We start from the raw sequence: 18,443 nt of genomic DNA, 5'->3' as shown, positions 1-18,443 counted from the left end.
CACTATGAAATGCTACCAAATAAACCACAATTCATTCATAATACTGTGAATATTGTTGCATTTTTTTCTGTTTTGTGTGAAATGGTTAAGAATAGTATAAAACCAGTCTGTACACCACCAAGGTGAACTGGTTTGGTCTTGACTCTTGGTTGACAGTGTTGGGGGATGGGTAATGCACGAGTGCCAAATCAACACAAATGGATAAGAAAAGGTCTAAGCCATCAGGTGCCCAGTTTAGGAAAAAGAGGAAAGAAGAAGATGAGAAAAGCGCAAAAGATAAAGGTACGCAGCTATGTCATCTCTTTATGAGTATAATATTATGCCTGTAATGAAGTATAACACTCATGTATGTCAGCCTATGTTGCTTGCTATGCTATTACACATCGGGCAAAGAAATTCCGTTTTCTGTCCAACGAGCTTACATAGGGCGGCAGGGTAGCCTAGTGGTTAGAGAGTTGGACTAGTAACCGGAAGGTTGCAAGTTCAAACCCCTGAGCTGACAAGGTACAAATCTGTCGTTCTGCCCCTGAACAGGCAGTTAACCCACTGTTCCTAGGCCGTCATTGAAAATAATAATTTGTTCTGACTAGGATTGACTTGCATTGACTAGGTCCTGAGCTCAGTAAGGGGAATTTCCAATGCTGTCGGATAACTTAAAAGACGTCTGCTGATGTTTTGTATCTATTGTGATATATTGAGTCTTTTGGGGTGTCTTATGCCTAGAATTAGCCAAGGATGGTTGTATGGTTCCTTTGGTTCCTATTCTATTCTATTCTGAAAGTTTGATACCTTTTGACATGTATATTTAATTGGGCAACAAATGTATTTAGGGTGTCAGACTCATATACTGTATTTGCAATGCAAATTCAGGGGCACTTCTGAGATATTTTGAAGCACCAGGAGCCATCCACCTCCTCAGCCACACAGGCCTCTTCAGAAATGATCTCGGAGCCTCAGGATGAGGAGCCATCCACCTCCTCAGCCACACAGGCCTCTTCAGAAATGATCTCGGAGCCTCAGGATGAGGAGCCATCCACCTCCTCAGCCACACAGGCCTCTTCAGAAATGATCTCGGAGCCTCAGGATGAGGAGCCATCCACCTCCTCAGCCACACAGGTGCCTTCAGAAATGTTGTCCGAGCCTGAGGATGAAGACCCATTTGCTTCCACTTCTCCTCAGCAGGATTCTTCAGGTGTGTTTGTGCGCACGTCTGTGTGTGTGTGTGTGGGTACACGCACATGTGTTTGTGTGTGCATCCCTGCATAACATAAACAAAATAAATACTTTCCCTTTTGCAAAGTTTTAAGTTTCCATATTGCAGGTAACAACGATGGTTTTATTATTAATGGGTTTGTATGTGGGATGTTCCACCACTATAAATGCTGTGAATAACATGTGTAAACTAATGCCCATGTGCTCTCCATTAGAAACGCCTGTAGCAGCATCCCCACCAAATCCTGCTGCTGAGGATGAACCACTGTCTACAGACCCTGCTGACTGGCCTTTAGTTCTGACGGACAGAATTCTGACACAACCAGTTTGCAGAGGACCAAGTGAGGTACCACCTCACTTTGTTTTCCCCAAGGAATGAGCGTGATGGAAGAAGTTGCCACCACCAGTATTTCAGGAAGATCTTGGTGAGTGGTGAAAGAAATCCCTAGAAGTTGGTCGGTGTATTCTGAAAGAAACAACAGCCTCTTCTGCCTCTGCTGCAAACTCTTTTCTAAGAAGAAAATTCATTTAGCAAACTCAGGACTGGCAGACTGGAAACATGCAAGTTCTTTGCTGACTTCACACGGCACCAGTCCAGAACTCCAAAACTGCACGAAAACATGGAAATAACTGGCAGTGAGGATCAAAAAAGGGGAAACAATTGATAAGCACGAGAGGATAAGCTGGAGAGAGATGTTGACACGTCTGACTGCTATTGTACAGTCTCTGGCAATTAGAAATCTGTCACTAAGAGGACACACAGAAACACCGTACTCTCCGTCAAATGGACATTTCCTCAAAGAGGTTGAGCTGATGACCCAATTTGATCCAGTCATGAAAGAGCTCCTTAACCGTGTTCAAAAAGGGACCTGGAGTCACACCACCTTGGCCAGCAAATACAGAATTAACTCATTGATTTGTTGAGCAGCAAGGTCATTTCAATAATGGTGAGTGACATCAAACTGGCAAAATTATTCTCTATCATTCTAGATTGCACCTCAGATGTCAGCCACACTGAACAGTTGTCAGTAATTAGAATTTTTGTGTCACTGAAGGAGGAGCCCCACATAAAGGAGCATTTTATGGGGGTTTTGGAGGCAGAGGAGTCCACGGGCCAACATTTGGCATCCCTTCTCAAAAGATTAGAGGAGCTAAAAATTCATTTTGAGGACTGCAGAGGACAGTCTTAGGATAAATGGGCCAACATGAGAGGCAAAAACAAAGGTGTCCAAGCCAGACTCCTGGATATGAATCCAAGAGCTCTATTTGTGCCATGTGGGGCTCACATATTGAACCTGGTTGTGGCTGATGCTGCTAAAAAGTTATGTCGATGCCACAGGTTACTTTGGCATCTTACACAAACTGTACACCTTGTTCTCAGCCTCCACACAGTGATGGGCCATCCTGAAAAAAACAGGTGGACATCACTTTGAAGATGTGGACTGAGACAAGGTGGGAGAATAAAGTTAAGAGTGTCGAGCCACTGAGGTATCAGGCAGCAGTGGTGAGAGAGGCACTGAGGTATCAGGCAGCAGCGGTGAGAGAGGCACTGATTGAGGTGAGGGATCAAACCAAAGACCCTGTGATAAAGATTGAGGCCCAGTTCTTGTCAGAGGAGATGGGATCATACCGCTTCAGCATCTGTACAGCGGTGTGGTATGACATCTGGAGCCAGATCCAACATGTGAGCAAGCTGATGCATTCTCCCAGGATGCATGTGGATGTTGCAGTCAGTCTTCTCAGAAAGACAGAGAGAGGTCTCAGCAGCTACAGGGCAACAGGCTTTATGACCGCACAAACGTCAGCCAAGGATATTTGCGAGGGTATGAATGTCGAGGCCGTTCCACAACAACAAAATAGGATGAGGTCCTCAAAGCGGCACTTTTCATATGAATCATTTGAGCGATGCCCCGATGAAAGTGAGGTGACATTTTTCAATGTCGTTGTTGATGCTGCAACCTCAGCCCTTCAGGAAAGATTTTCCACATTAGAAAATGTGGGAGAGAAGTTTGGAGTGCTGTCAACCTTCCAAAGTCTCTCAAACGAGGAGCTGACAGAACATTGCGAGTCCCTTAGTATGACACTGCACTATAAAGAACAGTCAGACTTGGATGGCAGAGAGCTTGCACAGGAACTGAAGAACTTGCCTGACTTGCCATTGAAGACCATGCCCCTGCTTGAGCTGCTGATATTTATACACGAAAGGGAGCTCTCAGAAATGCATCCACACTTATGGACTGCTCTGAGGATTTGTCTTACTCTTCCAGTGACCGTAGCTGAAGCAGAGAGGAGCTTTTCAAAGCTGAAGCTCATCAAATCCGCCATGCCACAGGAACGCCTTAGTGGCCTTGCTGTCATCAGTATTAACCATGCAGTTGCTGGACAGATTTCCTCTGATGATGTAATTGATGACTTTGCATCAAGGAAGGCAAGAAAGGTCAGGGTTCAGATGGCAGTTGTGCAAATTTAGTTTGTGTGTTTCTTGTTTGAAGTGCAATAGAGTAATAATCAGGTTCTCTTTTTTGTAAGTGTGCTATTCTATTTGTGTCTTTGTGTGATATAGGATTTGTGCAATTTAGTTTTATTGGTGTGTTGTTTGTTAGCAATAGGGTAATAGTGTAATAATTCGATTCTCGTTTTTATTTGCATTTGTATACTACAATTTGTTTGTTTGTCTTTGTTACTTCTTTTTGACATTTCTGAGTATTATTTTTGTATATATTCTTATATTTATATCGTTGTAAATGTTATGCTTATTTATTTTTTATTTGTGTCGTTCCAAATGTCTGAATAAAAATTATAGTTAGTGCAGAATGGTGCTTTTTTGGGGGGGGGGGGGGGGGTTCACCCGGGAGCCATACAAGCTAGAACCGCCACTGATGTAGTACTAGTATACTGGTGGTGGTGGTGGTGGTTGGATGGTGTGACTGTGTCAGAGATGTTCGACTGTTTTAGTGGCTCTCCATCGGGCCCTACTGAGTTTGGCCCCATTCAAATCCCAAGGGGACAAGTTTTTCAATTTAATTCAATTCAAAGGTCTTTATTGGCGGGGTAAACATATGTTTACATTGCCAAAGCAAGTGAAATAGATACTAAACAAAAGTGAAATAAACAAACTAAAATGAACAGTAAACATTTCACTCACAAAAGTTTCAAAGAAATAGAGACATTTTAAAATGTTGTGTTATGGCGATATAAAGTGTTATAATGATGTGCAAATAGTTAACGTACAAAAGGGAAAATAAATAAACATAAATATGGGTTGTATTTACAATGGTGTTTGCTCTTCACTGGGTGCCCTTTTCTTGTGGCAACAGGTCACAAATCTTGCTGCTGTGATGGCACACCGTGGTATTTCACCCAATAGATATGGGAATTGATCAAAATTGGATTTGTTTTTTCAAATTCTTTGTGGGTCTGTGTAATCTGAGGGAAATATGTGTCTCTAATATGGTCATGCATTTGGCAGGAGGTTAGGAAGTGCAGGTCAGTTTCCACCTCATTTTGTGGGCAGTGACATAGCCTGTCTTCTCTTGAGAGCCCGGTCTGCCTACAGTGGCCTCTCTCAATAGCAAGGCTATGCTCACTGAGTCAACATAGTCAAAGCTTTCCTTAATTTTGGGTCAGTCACAGTGGTCAGGTATTCTGCCACTGTGTACTCTCTGTTAAAGGCCAAATCGCATTCCAGTTTGCTCTGTTTTTTGGTGTTGGTCCTATTTTGTGAATTCTTCGTTAGTGAGCGAACACCAGTTTCACACATCCATAAAGGGCAAGGTGCTTCTACACCTGCATTGCTTGCTGTTTGGGGGTTTTAGGCTGGATTTATGTACAGCACTTTGAGATATCAGCTGATGTACGAAGGGCTATATAAATACATTTGATTTGATTTGACTGGATTTATAGCTGATTAAAGTATTTTTAGCCAGATCTGAATTGGGATGTCTTGCCTTGTCTCTCAGATCGTTCTCTGTGGTGTTACCTGTGGTGCTGATGTTTAGGCCGCTTCTCTTTCTCTCTTCGCTCTCTCGTCTCTCTCCTCCTTCGCAGTCTTTCGCGCTACGTCTCCCAAACAGAGTTTTGGAATGCTGGACATTATTTTCCTAACTTTCAGTGGAAGAGGGATCTGGACTGCAGAGAGGAGAGACACTCGCAGCCGGGCTGTGATTGACAGGGAAGAGTTTATGGAAATACACAGTGAAGGCTTCAAGTGTCCTTCTGGTCTCTCGCTCTCCCTCTCTGTCACTCGCTCTTTCTCCCTCGCTCCCTTTCCTTCAGTGTTGGCACGCTGGAATAAGAGTGGAAGAAGACAGGCAGTGTCGTTTTTCCTGTAAATAATCCCTGTGTCTGTTTGCATCTGGTCCTGGATCAGTTTCATGTGGATTATGTGTGGAGCTGCATGCCTAAAGGGCAGGACTGGGGTCAGATGACAGAGTGTAACAGAGGCTCAGTGATTCGGGGGACATCGTAAACAGACAGGTGTTTCCTGGTCCCGTGCTGAGAGGGAAGGACTCAGAGGCCATTCATTCTGATCTGGAGACAGTTTTCAGATATTGAGAGATCCTTGAAGTATGTTTCGACATTTGATATATACCATCCTAATATAGGCCTTTATAGATAATTTGTACCAAATACTGTTTTGATATACAGTGCATTCAGAAAGTATTCACACCCCTTGATTTTTTCCAAATTTTGTTGTTACAAAGTGAGATTAAAATGTACTTAATTGTCATTTATTGTCAACAATCTACACAAAATGCTCTGTAAAGTCAATGTGTAATAAAAATTCTGTAAAAAAAAAGTTAAGAAAAATATAACACTAACATATCTTAAGTATTCGACCCCCTGAGTCAACATGTGTTAGAATCACCTTTGGCAGCGATTACAGCTGTGAGTCTTTCTGGGCAAGTCTCTAAGAGCTTTCCAACACCTGGAATCTGCTACATTTGCCCATTATTCTTTTCAAAATTCTTCAAGATCTGTTAAATGAGTTGTTGATTAATGCTAGACAACCATTTTCAGGTCTTGCCATTAGATTTTCAAGCAGATGTCAGTCAAAACTGTAACTCAGCCACTCACGAACATTCACTGTCTTCTTGGTAAGCAACTCCAGTGTAGATTTGGCCTTTTTTATCCTGAAAAACTCCTTAGTCCTTAACGATTACAAGCATACCCATAACTTAATGCAGCCACCACAATGCTTGAAAATATGGAGAGTGGTACTCAGTAATGTGTTGAATTTGTAAGAACCGACGCTGGAGTCGAGAAGCAGGTATGGAGAGTGAACATTTAATTTTGCACAGACATGGAACAGGATAGGAGCAGCGTCAGAACCAGGTCACACAACGACATACGACAATTAATGCAGACGTGGAGAACAGACAGATATAGGGGAGCTAATAACACAGGTGATTGAGTCCAATGAATCGCTGATGCGCGTGACGAGGGAAGCAGGTGTGCGTAATGATGGTGGCAGGAGTTCACAATACTGGGCAGCGGGAGGGAGAGCTGGAGCAGGCATGACAATATTGGATTTACCACAAACATAACACTTTGTATTCAGGACAAAAAGTGAATTGCTTTCCCACATTTGTTGCAGTATTACTTTTGTGCTTTGTTGCAAACAGTATAATAATAACTTCACCATGCTCAAAGAGATATTGAATGTCTGCATTTTTATTTTTACCCATCTTCCAGAAGGTTCCCTTCTTTGCGAGGCATTTGAAAACCTCCCTGGTCTTTGTGGTTTAATCTGTGTTTGCAATTCACTGCTCGACCTTACAGATAATTGTGTGTGGGTACAGAGATGAGGTAGACATAAAAAAAAATCACTTTAAACACTATTATTGCACACAGAGTGAGCCCATGCAGCTTATGTGACTTCTTAAGCACGGTTTTACTCCTGCACTTATTTAGGCTTGCCAAAATAAAGGGGTTGAATATGTATTGACTCAAGACATTTCAGCTTCTCATTTTTTATTTAAAAAAAACAGCATAATTCCACTTTAACATAATGGGGTATTGTGTGTAGGCCAGTGACACAAAATCTCTTTTTAATCCATTTTAAATGCAGACTGTAGCACAACAAAATGTGGAAAAAGGTCTAGGGCTGTGAATATTTCCTGAAGGCATTGTATACTGTACCTATTATCAATCCAGTACTTTCCATATTTGAAAAAACAAATGAAGCACAGTAAAACACCTTTGTCCATCAGTAGAGGGGTCTGTCAGTCTGTCTCTCTTCAACTGGCTGTCATTTTAAGACCCCTATTGGGGGCTCTGACAGCCCAGTTCAAAATAACTATACTGGGTGTGAGGTAATGAGCGTGCTGACAAGTGTGTGTGTGTGTGTGTGTGTGTGTGTGTGTGTGTGTGTGTGTGTGTGCGCGCCAGGAAGACACGCTGATGAAAGACAGGTCAGAGGGATTGTGGTTAATAATGGAACATTTCTCCTCCAATTTACAAATCATCTTGCTCAACTCTCGGGAATACATTCATCAAATTCTAATCAAAGCTTCGGATTATATAGTCATCTCTAAATTACTAGAGTGGGTTCTGTCTCTGATTGTTGCACCGAAGACCAACATGCTTAATCATTAACTCGTTTACAGACAAAAAAAAGGCAGAGATTCAAATCCCAGTGGAAATTCAAAAAAATTCCGATCGGCATACGGAATGGTTTTGGAATTGATCCCAGTCCCAGGTCGTCATGATGTCTGAATCTTAAATGACGTTTAAATCCAGTCATTTTATCCTGGGCTTCCAAGATTCCCATCTGCTCAGCCCTCTCCGTGGGATAGATCAGCAGGGCAGGAATCCGGGAGTTCTCACTATGATCTCATGGGATATTATCTGTCAGGGGTGCGTGTGTTGTACGCATGCAACGTCGGACAGACAGGCAGACACAGACAGACAGACAGATGGACAGACACACCCTGCTGCTTCAGCTGACGTCAGGATGTACTGTTCAGATTTTCCTGCATCACACACACACACACAGGCACACACAGAGGCGTACACGCACACATGCGCGCGCAAAAAACACACTCAAAATAAAACACAAACGCACACACTCCTTCCTGTGTGTCATCCTGTTAAGGGTAAAACAAATAAACTGTAGAGTAGGTGGTAACGTGCCTGTGCCATTTCTGACTAGGCGCCCATTAAATCTTTCGTAATCCGAGCCCAGGGTGTACAGCTACACCGTGAGCCCTGCAGTCATTAAACCGTAAGGCAACCCCTCGTCTATGACACGGTACATGTTTCTCTGTGACATGCTACTTGTCTGGACACAAAACAGGGTTGTCTGAACATGGCACCAGACTGTAACGTAAACAGCGTGATCCTCTCATGTGGCCTGGAGGAAATGCTAACACGCTAAGCTAATAATGGGGGGGGGGGGTAGTAGTGTATGTATCCATGTGTGTGACTGACCATCAGAACCAGCTGGTACTGCGATCCAACCCCCATTATGGGTTTGACAGAACCACTGACTGACGGGAGGGACTTTTAAGTGTTGTGGACATTCTGGAAACAGCCGTCAAACGAGCCACAAATGTCAGTTTGGGTTTTTAACAGAGGAATGGCTAGCTTTCTGTGGTCAGCAGACTGCTGTTTCATGCAACACTTCACTGATGGCTGTCATGATCAGTTCAGTATGTTAGGGCTGGATTTGTCTCACACGTATTCTTCCTTTCCCCGCCTTTCCTGTTGTGTATTGTGTTCTTCTGAAAGGGCCTTGTCGTACACCTTCTGTGACTCTCCTCCTTACCTCGTTCACTGACCTATACATCTCTCTCCCTCTCCAGTGTTATTGAGTCACCCCTGTGCTTCCTGTGATGGCATGGGTGGGTGGGGGGGGGGGGGGGGGGGGGGGGGGGGGGGTTAGTTCCTGTGTTCCGCTGGCTGTGGTGTGTTCAGGTGAACACTTGTGTCCCTGGGCTGTTCCCCTTTCATTCTGCAACGCTTGAGTTGACCAGACAAATACTACACTGCAGCTAGTACCACTCAACACACACTCGCACACACACCTTCTTACATTCACACACACACTACTCAGTCCTTACCCAGCCCCTCCATCCTCATCTCATCCTCCACCTTGTCATGTTCCATCACAAGGGCGAGAGCCCCACATCTTTCCTCCTCTCCTCTTTCTTCCTCCTCTCTTTCTTCCGCTCCTTCTGTGGCCGTGTGTCTCTCAGGAAGATGGTTCCTGTGATGCTCGGGCCTGGTCTGTCCAGTGTAACCGTTATTCACATCAGTGACAGTGACAGTGGAGCGGAGCAGAGCGGCGGCCAACACAAACCTGCTCAGAGCAGAGTGAGACCAGAGCCCACCTCACAACGCAGAGTTTACCTTCCATCAGCTCTGTGTTTTCCCCCTCTCCTCTCGTCATCCCTTCTTCATGAACAGTCTTAATTTTCTAATAATGAATTAAGGCGGTTTGAGGAGCTGTAGGCTACATGGCTGCAGTGTCTGGACATGCACAGTGGCCCATCCCGCACCCGCTCTTCTTTAACGACGACTGGGTTTCCCAGAGAAGTGTTTCAACTTTCACCTCCATGCCAGCATTCCACTAGGACACGGGGAGAGAGAATCTGGAGAGAGGAACTATGAAATATCCCGGATCGACGTTGCATAACCTCCCCCACTTCTAATGCGAAAAACTGATGGCCAGTTAAGATGTTGGTTTGTTATTCTTCCTGGGTATTATACGATACCCCGCAATTGAATAGTTACATTCTTCAGCAAATACGAGTGGAGGAGAAGCTAGGGATCCCTTAATGGTAATGTAGGAGAGCTGATCCATCAACCACACATACACACCGCGTGAAGGACATGAGACCCAAAATCATACGATCATATTAGCCGCCAATCCATATCCACATTATTTTATATGATTTTACTCCTCTATTCCCATCTTGGCTGACTCTCTGTCTGGCCAGAGTTTGGGTCTCCTCTGCTCTACTATTTAAAACACCACATGTGGCGCTTTGACAGTTGAGCTGCGTAAAATCGGAAGAAAGTATTTTTATAGAATAAGCTCACGTCACTCTGCGATGTTATGATCATTATCCAAACACAGCTGGAGGGATCAGACACGTTGCTCACGGAATATAGTGCGAGAGATCTGCCTGATCAGACGCTCCGATGCGAGTTGGTAGCCTGTCTGAATCCAAGAGGAGAGCTAAGCTAACATACTGTATCTCTCACGTCATCCAAAGCTAATTGTGCTACGAATGCAGTTTGTTTGATCGTGTTCAGTGACTAAGGTATTTACAAATGGTTTCTTTTTCCACACTTAGAACACAAGGAAAACACCTCTATTAACTTTTCCAACAATCAAGTATTCCACTGGAGATTTCAGCGTACCTAAATGAATCAATCTGATTCCAGCAGCGCGTGGGTGTGCGAGTGTGTGTGTTTGTATACATGCTTGAGTGTGTGCGTCACATGTTCATGCGTGCGTCGTATGTGTACGTAGCTCCCCAATGCCACACCTGTAGTAACAGCAGAACCACTGAACCAGAGTCAGCTGTTTCCTTCGTTTTCCGACCTGAATTTTTGTTCCGTTTCATCTTTGCTGGTCCAGGATCAGCCACTGTGACCGGCTCTATCCAGGCCCTAATTGTAGGACTTCATTAGCAAATCTCCACTTTACCAGATATTCCTTGATTGTGTAATGACAGGGGTTGGGTTGGGGTAGCTTGCAGATGTGCTCTAAACGGAGGAGGGATAACAGGGCCTCGCATCTGGTTTGATATTCCCCTGGATAGTTTGGCTTTTCATTAAACAGGCCCCCTTTACAGGCCCTTCTATAGTACACTTACCTAACCCCCCCTCTCGGTTCTCCCTCTCTCCACATCCACTTCCTCTGTAGGGTCCTCACCTGGCTCCGCTTCGCTGGCTCCACTGTGTTAGGAGAGCCAACGGGCCGTGAAGCCTCTCATCTTTCCCTTCTGCCCTGTTCATTTTTCCTCTCCTCCCTCCCCTCTCACCTTTTCTCCTTCTGGATTTGTCTTACTATGATTAAATCACAAAAACCTGTCTGTTATAACTCACGGGACTATGTTTGTAGTTTTATTAGTTAGGGTAAAACTACAACTCCCTTCCAGATCGAGCACACACAGCAGTATCATCAACCCCCACAAGTGTGAGTGGGGCTAACTGCCAAATATATACCGGATTAAAATGTCATTAACAGTCATGTTAATGTAATACGGTTTATAGTAGAGGAAGGCTGGTTTGGAGGAGCTATACGAGGACGGTCTCATTGATACCATTTGATACCATTCCATTTATTATATTTCAGCCATTACAATGACCCCTTCCTCCAATAGCCCCAGCCATCAATCTCCTCTGGTTTATAGCCATGGTATATAGCAGTATAGCCTCATCTCATCTGCCTGCCACACAGGTGCAGCAGGCCTACACCATGCAGCCTCTTTAGCCCAGGCTAATTTCCTGACACTACGCTGAGCTGCACTGGGCTCGTTAATTCCTCCCAACATGCCACGCGTTCAACTGCAGATTATCACCCAATTAACACCTCCCAGTCAGTCCTGCCACAGCTCTCATAGGTCCTCTACTGACTCAGACTCTGCCACTCCACTCTCACTGCCATGTCCCTCTGCTCTGAACCCAGCTGGTACAGCTGCTGTTGCTAAAATTTTATAAATGCAAGGGCGCCACTTTGGTTTTAGAAGTGGGGGGGGGTGGGATATAACCTGGAGGGGGGTCTGGGTGTCCTCCCCCAGAATTTTTTTGAGCTATCTAAAGCTCATTTTCTGCATTTTTACACAATCCAATGTGCAGTTTCTATTTAGAACAAAAAAGTAAGCAAAAATGCCCACAGTCATCAAGTCATTATTTGTTTCGGGTGTGTTAGGCCAAGGTCAGAGTGACAACCCACAGGACGACAGACCCCCAGGGCCAGGACTGAGCAGCCCAGCAGCTAGGGATTTCCTAAATAGGTATTGTGGGCATGGGCATGTTTTCAATACAGACTCCTTTAGTCGTACTGTATTCCGTATAAGGCATCCAGGACTTATTAAAGTTACCCAGTATACCCTTAATCTGGTAATAAATCAAATCTAGTGATACATAACTTGACATTGTGGGAGGATAAGCAACCTTCCAATTAATGGCAATGCATTACTTAGCCATTTTAAACGCTTGGTTACACAGTTTCTTCAGATTTCTTCAGAGTGCCTTAGACCTCTTCGCCACTCAAGAGCCCCAGATATCAACATTTCCAAGCAAACAAAAGCAGGGAGAGGAGAATCTGTAGACATGCTGAGATAAAAAAAGTTATTTTTTGCTTGGACCATGGCTGGCAAGTGAGCATACGCCTAAAATAACATTGCTGGACTGGGTTTGGGACCAGTTCTTGCGGTAGCAGGTGGGAGTCAGACAGAAAGCCAGTGGGTGCGGGGCGGGAGCAGGATGAAGAAATTGGAGACCTCTACTGTGCACCATGACAGTGAAACCTGCAACGTTAGAGCTGTTTATTACTGTGTCACTGTGAAAAGTACCAAAATAGCTAGGGAAACTGACAGATTCATAATGTTACATTGCCATACTGTTGTCAGAATTGTCAGAATATCAATCTTCAATCGTTGGCCGATGGTTTCATTGCTTGATTAAGGTCTAGTTTGATTGAGGCAAAAATAATAGCTAACAGCTCTCTCTCTAACGGCACATCAACTGGCGAAAGCTAGCCAAGTTAATTTACTTCTGAAATGGGACAAAACAAAGACTACAAAACATTTCCATACAAACAACAGCTGTTGGACAGTAATACTAGCCACCTCATATCGCTATCTGACAGATATCTAGAGGCTAGAGCTGAGCTGGTAGCTACTACTAGCTAGCGTAGCTTATACATTTACCTCAGTCGTGAGGAGATTAAACATTAGCTAACATTACTGTACATGTCAGTTACAATACTAGCTCAGCACTGAGAATAAACACTAGTTTCGTTTTTTTTCTGTTAAGTTAAACAGCAGTTACCTTGCCAGCTACATCAGTCAACTAAAGAAAAACTGGGGGCGGGACAAAAATGTAATTGAAGAATGTGTAGGGGACATAACCCCTCCATCCCCAGCTTGAAAGTTACGCCCCTGCATAAATGTGTTATTTGACTCATGAATGTATACAAATGAGACGTTGCGTATGTATGTATGTATGTATGTATGTGTGTGTGTGTGTGTGTGTGTGTGTGTGTGTGTGTGTGTGTGTGTGTGTATGTATGTATGTCCTTCCGTCCGTCCGTCAAATTAAACAAGCACAGTAACCTGCAGAGAGGCTGTGAGAGTCTGTCCCATTAAACACCCTCACTCCAACATGGCTGTGGGAACTCACTACATAACAGAGAGACACACATATAGAGCGAGAGAGAAAAAAATCTCTGAAGCTGGAGACTCATATCTCCCTCACTATCTTTAAGCACCAGCTGTCAGAGCAGCTCACAGATCATTGCATCTGTACATAGCCCATCTGTAAACAGACCATCTACCTACCTCATCCCCATACTGTATTTATTTATTTCTTGCTGCTTTGCACCCCAGCATCTCTACTTGCACATTCATCTTCTGCACATCTACCATTCCAGTGTTTAATTGCTATATTGTAATTACTTCGCCACCATGGCCTATTTATTGCCTTAACTCCCTTATCTTACCTCATTTGCACTCACTGTATATAGACTTTTTGTTTTCTTTTGTTCTACTGTATTATTGACTGTTTTGTTTATTCCATGTGTAACTCTGTGTTGTTGTATGTGTCGAATTGCTACGCTTTATCTTGGCCAGAACTTGTTCTCAACTAGACTGGTTAAATAAAGGTGAAATAAAAATAAAGAGAAACATGAGAGGGTGTAGAGAAAGAGTGTCTGAAAGATAGGGGTGCAGTGAGAGGAAAGAAGTGGAAGTCTGGAGAAAGGATGGTAATGTGTGTGTGTCTGTGTGTAAGAGAGAGAGAGAGAGAGAATATCCCCCACCCCACAGCTCCTGCCTCCTGCTGTAAACTCACTGTTTATTGTACAGTGCAGAGATATTACATTGGACAGATATCACCTCTTGGCCTGTGAACAGTGGATGTGAATAGTTCACTCTGCCTGCAGCCTAATATCTGGTTATGACACACCGGCTGCGTCCCAAATGGCACCCTGTTCCCTAAATGGTGCACTACTTTTGAAAAAGGGTCCCATAGGGGTAAAGGGTACCCATTTGGGATGCGGACACAGAGAGGAGAGCTGTCTGTCGTCAGGTATTAATAATATCGTAGCCTACTGGGGCATGACTCTGATGTCCCCTGTCTGATACTACCGGCATCTGGTCTTCAGGAATAACATTATTATTATCACCCAGGGATGAACTGTTTCAACCGGGTTCATCTCTTGTATAACTCGCCCAAGAAGCATCAGGGCGGGGGTGTCTGAAGTGTTGAATGATACCATCATACCCCCGATGCCACTTCATTTTGGGTCACAGCAGAGCCTCAGAACCAGCCATCGCCATGTCTTGAGACGCAGGTGACGGCTGGGTATGCTGATCGCAGTAGTACTGCAGAAGCAACCCACTAACCATATGATCTCCTCCTCTCTCTCTACAGGGTTTGAAGACACTAGTGTGATGGGCGCTTCCACTTGGAACAGCTCTGGTGAGAGATCGCTCACACACACACACACACACACACACACAGTGGTGTACACAAGCAAACAAACGAAGATAAAAACAAGCCAGTTAGAATGACACAGTTGTAACTTACATGTAGAGACACGGATGGGACAAAGATGAACCAATGTGTGGGCTTGTTAACTGCGATGCCGATTTTTGTCCAGGTGCGTCAGTGTGGTTTACTCGATGCACTTCGGACCACAATTCACGTCACTGGTCCTGTGTTGTTCGTGTGTATCAGCTGTTCCACCTGGCTATGCCTTCCACACAGTGGCTAAGATCTTATTCGAAGCCAAGGGAGAAGGTATCCTGTGCTGTTTGTATAGCAGCAGCGCTACACTTTACGTAGGGTACATTACAAGGCTGTGGCTAGCTTGCTAACATGGGGCTTTGTTATCTGATGGAAGCATGCTGATTGTGTTGTGTTTGTTGATCAGACACCATTCAGGTCCTATGACAGCAGCCGAGTCAATCTGCATACTCCATTTGCAAAACAGTTTCATGTTTTATTGTCAGTGAAATGTCTTTCTTGCAGGTTCTAAACCCACCAATGTAGTAAACAATATAATTTAGTACTAAAAATAACATACGGTAAAACAAAAACACACAAGAAATAAAAATAAGAAGAACACGAGAAAGTATGTAAGCTATATACAGGGTCAGTTCCAATACCATATTTACAATGTGCAGGGATACTGGAGTGATAGAGGTAGTCTGTATAAATGTGTGTGTGAAATATATAAACGCAACATTTAAAGTGTTTCATGAGCTGAAATAAAAGATCCCAGAAATGTTCTTATTTCTCTCAAATGTTGTGCACAAATTTGTGTCCATCCCTGTTAGAGAGCATTTCTCCTTTGCCAAGATAATCCATCCACCGTGCAGGTGTGGCATAAACTGATTAAACAGCATGATCATTACACAGGTGCACCTTGTGCTGGAGACAATAAAAGGCCACTCTAAAATGTGCAGTTTTGACACACAACACAACGCCACAGATGCCTCAAGTTATGAGGGAGAGTGCAGTTGGCATGCTGACTGCAGGAATGTCCACCAGAGCTGTTGTCAGAGAATATAAATTTCTCTACCATAACTCGCTTCCCAATGTTGTTTTAGATAATTTGGCAGGCAGTACGTTCAACCGGCCTCACAACCGCAGACCATATGTATGGTGTTGTGTGGGCAAACGATTTGCTGATGTCAACGTTGTGAATAGAGTGCCGAATGGCGGAAGTGGGGTCATGGTAAGGGCAGGCATAAGCTACGGACAACAAACACAATGGCATTTTATCAATGGTAATTTGAATGCACAGAGATACCGTGACGAGATCCTGAGGCCCATTGTGCCATTCATCTGCCTCCATCACCTCATGTTTCCGCATGATAATGCACGGCCCCATGCCACAAGGATCTGTACACAATTCCTGGAAGCTGAAAATGTCCCAGTTCTCACCAGGCCTGCATACTCACCAGACATGTCACGCATCAAGCATGTTTAGGATGCTCTGGATCGACGTATACAACAGCGGGTTCCAGTTCCCACCAATATCCAGCAACTTCGCGCAGCCATTGAAGTAGAGTGGGACAACATTTCACAGGCCATAATCAACAGCCTGATCAACTCTATGCGAATATGTGTCACGCTGCATGAGGCAAATGGTGGTCACACCAGATACTGACTGGTTTTCTGATCCACGCCCCTACCTTTTTATTTTTAAGGTATCTGTGACCAACAGATGCATATCTGTATTCCCAGTCATGTGAAATCCATAGATTAGGGCCTAATGAAGCTATTTCAATAGACTGATTTCCTTATGAATTGTAACTCAGTAAAATCTTTGAAACTGTTGCATGTTGCGTTTATATTTTTGTTCAGTATATTTAGCAGTCTTATGGCTTGGGGATCCAAGCTGTTCAGGAGCCTGTTGGTGTCAGACTTGATGCCTCGGTACTGGTTCCTATGAGGAAGCAGAGAGACCAGTCTATGGATTGGGTGGCTGGAGTCTTTAACGATTTTCCGGGCCTTCCTCCTGATGGGGAAGAGGCTCTGTCGCGCCCTCGTCACAACTGTGCGCATGTGGACCATTTTAAATCCTTAGGGATTTGGACAACAAGGAACTTGAAGCTCTCGACCCACACTACTGCTGCCTCGTCGATGTGGATGGGATACTGCCACCCTGTTTCCTGTAGTCCACGATCAGCTCCTTGGTCTTATTCCGAGGAGCTGTCATTTAGCTTAGCCATGTCCTTTACCTTAGCGCCAACCTCAGTGTTAATTCAGGGCTTTTGATTAGGGAAGCAGCGAACCTTCATTGTGGGGACAACGTTGCCGATGCATTTCCTCATGAAGCCAGTGACAGAGTTGGTTAGCTCATCAGTGTTATCTGCAGATTCTCTGAACATATTCCAACATATTCCTGCTCGCAAAGCAGTCTCTGATTCTGATGACTATGTCTCAACGGAGCGAGTCACAGGTACTCCCTGAAGGAGACTCATTATTGTAGCCGTCTGACTTTGATGACAGAGCTGGTGATATTTCACAGCTCTTGAAACTGGAGTCTCTTTTTCCTGGGGTTTTCCCATAGACATATATACTGTATGTTTATGTACTGTACATCATTGGGTTTTCCACACCTTGTAATGAGGCAGTTGGCTGGCAGTAGACTGTACAGTGCGCCACCATTGTGGTTAAGAAGATACATAGATGATGTTGTAACAGCTTTGCATCACCTACACTGTTAAATTATGGAACATCCGAGTGAGAATACAAAGTGATTATACACTTACTGTGCTTGTAATGTGTTTGGCACGTCTTGATAGTATAAGTTTCCATCTAGCTTTCACACACACTCAAGCAGGCACACACACACATACACTCCTGGTAGTTATTTTGCTTTGAAAAGGTCTAATATGGATTTAGAGTTTCACCTCTGCCAGAGCGGGCTGCAGTGTAGAGCCAGATAACATGGGAAGGATGATGACCTATGTTAGCTGTGCTCAAGCTCAGGTTTCTAGCCTGTCTCCTGCTGTGCGGTCCAGGCCAGCAGACGGTCTACTCTATGGCAGTATTATGTCTGTATTGAAAGTTGCATTACGCATAAATCGATCCGCCATTTCCTGATTGCTAAATCTTGAATAGTTTGCCTAATTTCAGTTTATGTGACATGACAATCTAGTGTAGTGTAGAGAATCATTGTACCATCTAAGCTGCTGTGAAATATATTTCCCATAACGTTTGAAGCTGGTGTACAAAACCCAAAGTAAAAGATGCAAAAACAAAACTTAAGAACGGGAAGCATAGAAATAGCGCGCATAGAACAGATCTACCGCTTCTTAGACTTGCTTTCGATTAGAATGACAGATCTATAACTCATATTTCTGTGAATTTTTGCCAGGTCGCCCCAAAAGTTTCATATTGCCACTTTAACCAGTGACTCACTTACAGTAGAGGTAGAATGCTGCTGAAGTAGGGTGATTTGGGTGGGTTTGACATGTGACACACTGTGTGTGATTGTGTGTGTGTGTGTGTGTGTGTGTGTGTGTTTTCCCCTCTCA

At 44.1% G+C, this 18,443-nt stretch overlaps 1 protein-coding gene across 1 annotated transcript in view; it reads left to right on the top strand.

The window, feature by feature from the left end:
• Window positions 1-18,443, top strand: part of LOC139407691 (inactive tyrosine-protein kinase transmembrane receptor ROR1-like) — a 188,848-nt gene that overhangs the window by 113,238 nt on the left and 57,167 nt on the right. The window contains exon 2 of the mRNA XM_071151539.1: window positions 14,824-14,871. Within this exon, the coding sequence (XP_071007640.1) occupies window positions 14,824-14,871 (48 nt within the window). The remainder of the gene's footprint in view (window positions 1-14,823; window positions 14,872-18,443) is intronic.

This window comes from Oncorhynchus clarkii, chromosome 4, assembly GCF_045791955.1.
Source record: "Oncorhynchus clarkii lewisi isolate Uvic-CL-2024 chromosome 4, UVic_Ocla_1.0, whole genome shotgun sequence".
NCBI lineage: Eukaryota > Metazoa > Chordata > Actinopteri > Salmoniformes > Salmonidae > Oncorhynchus > Oncorhynchus clarkii.
This window is presented reverse-complemented; position numbering and strand designations above follow the sequence as displayed.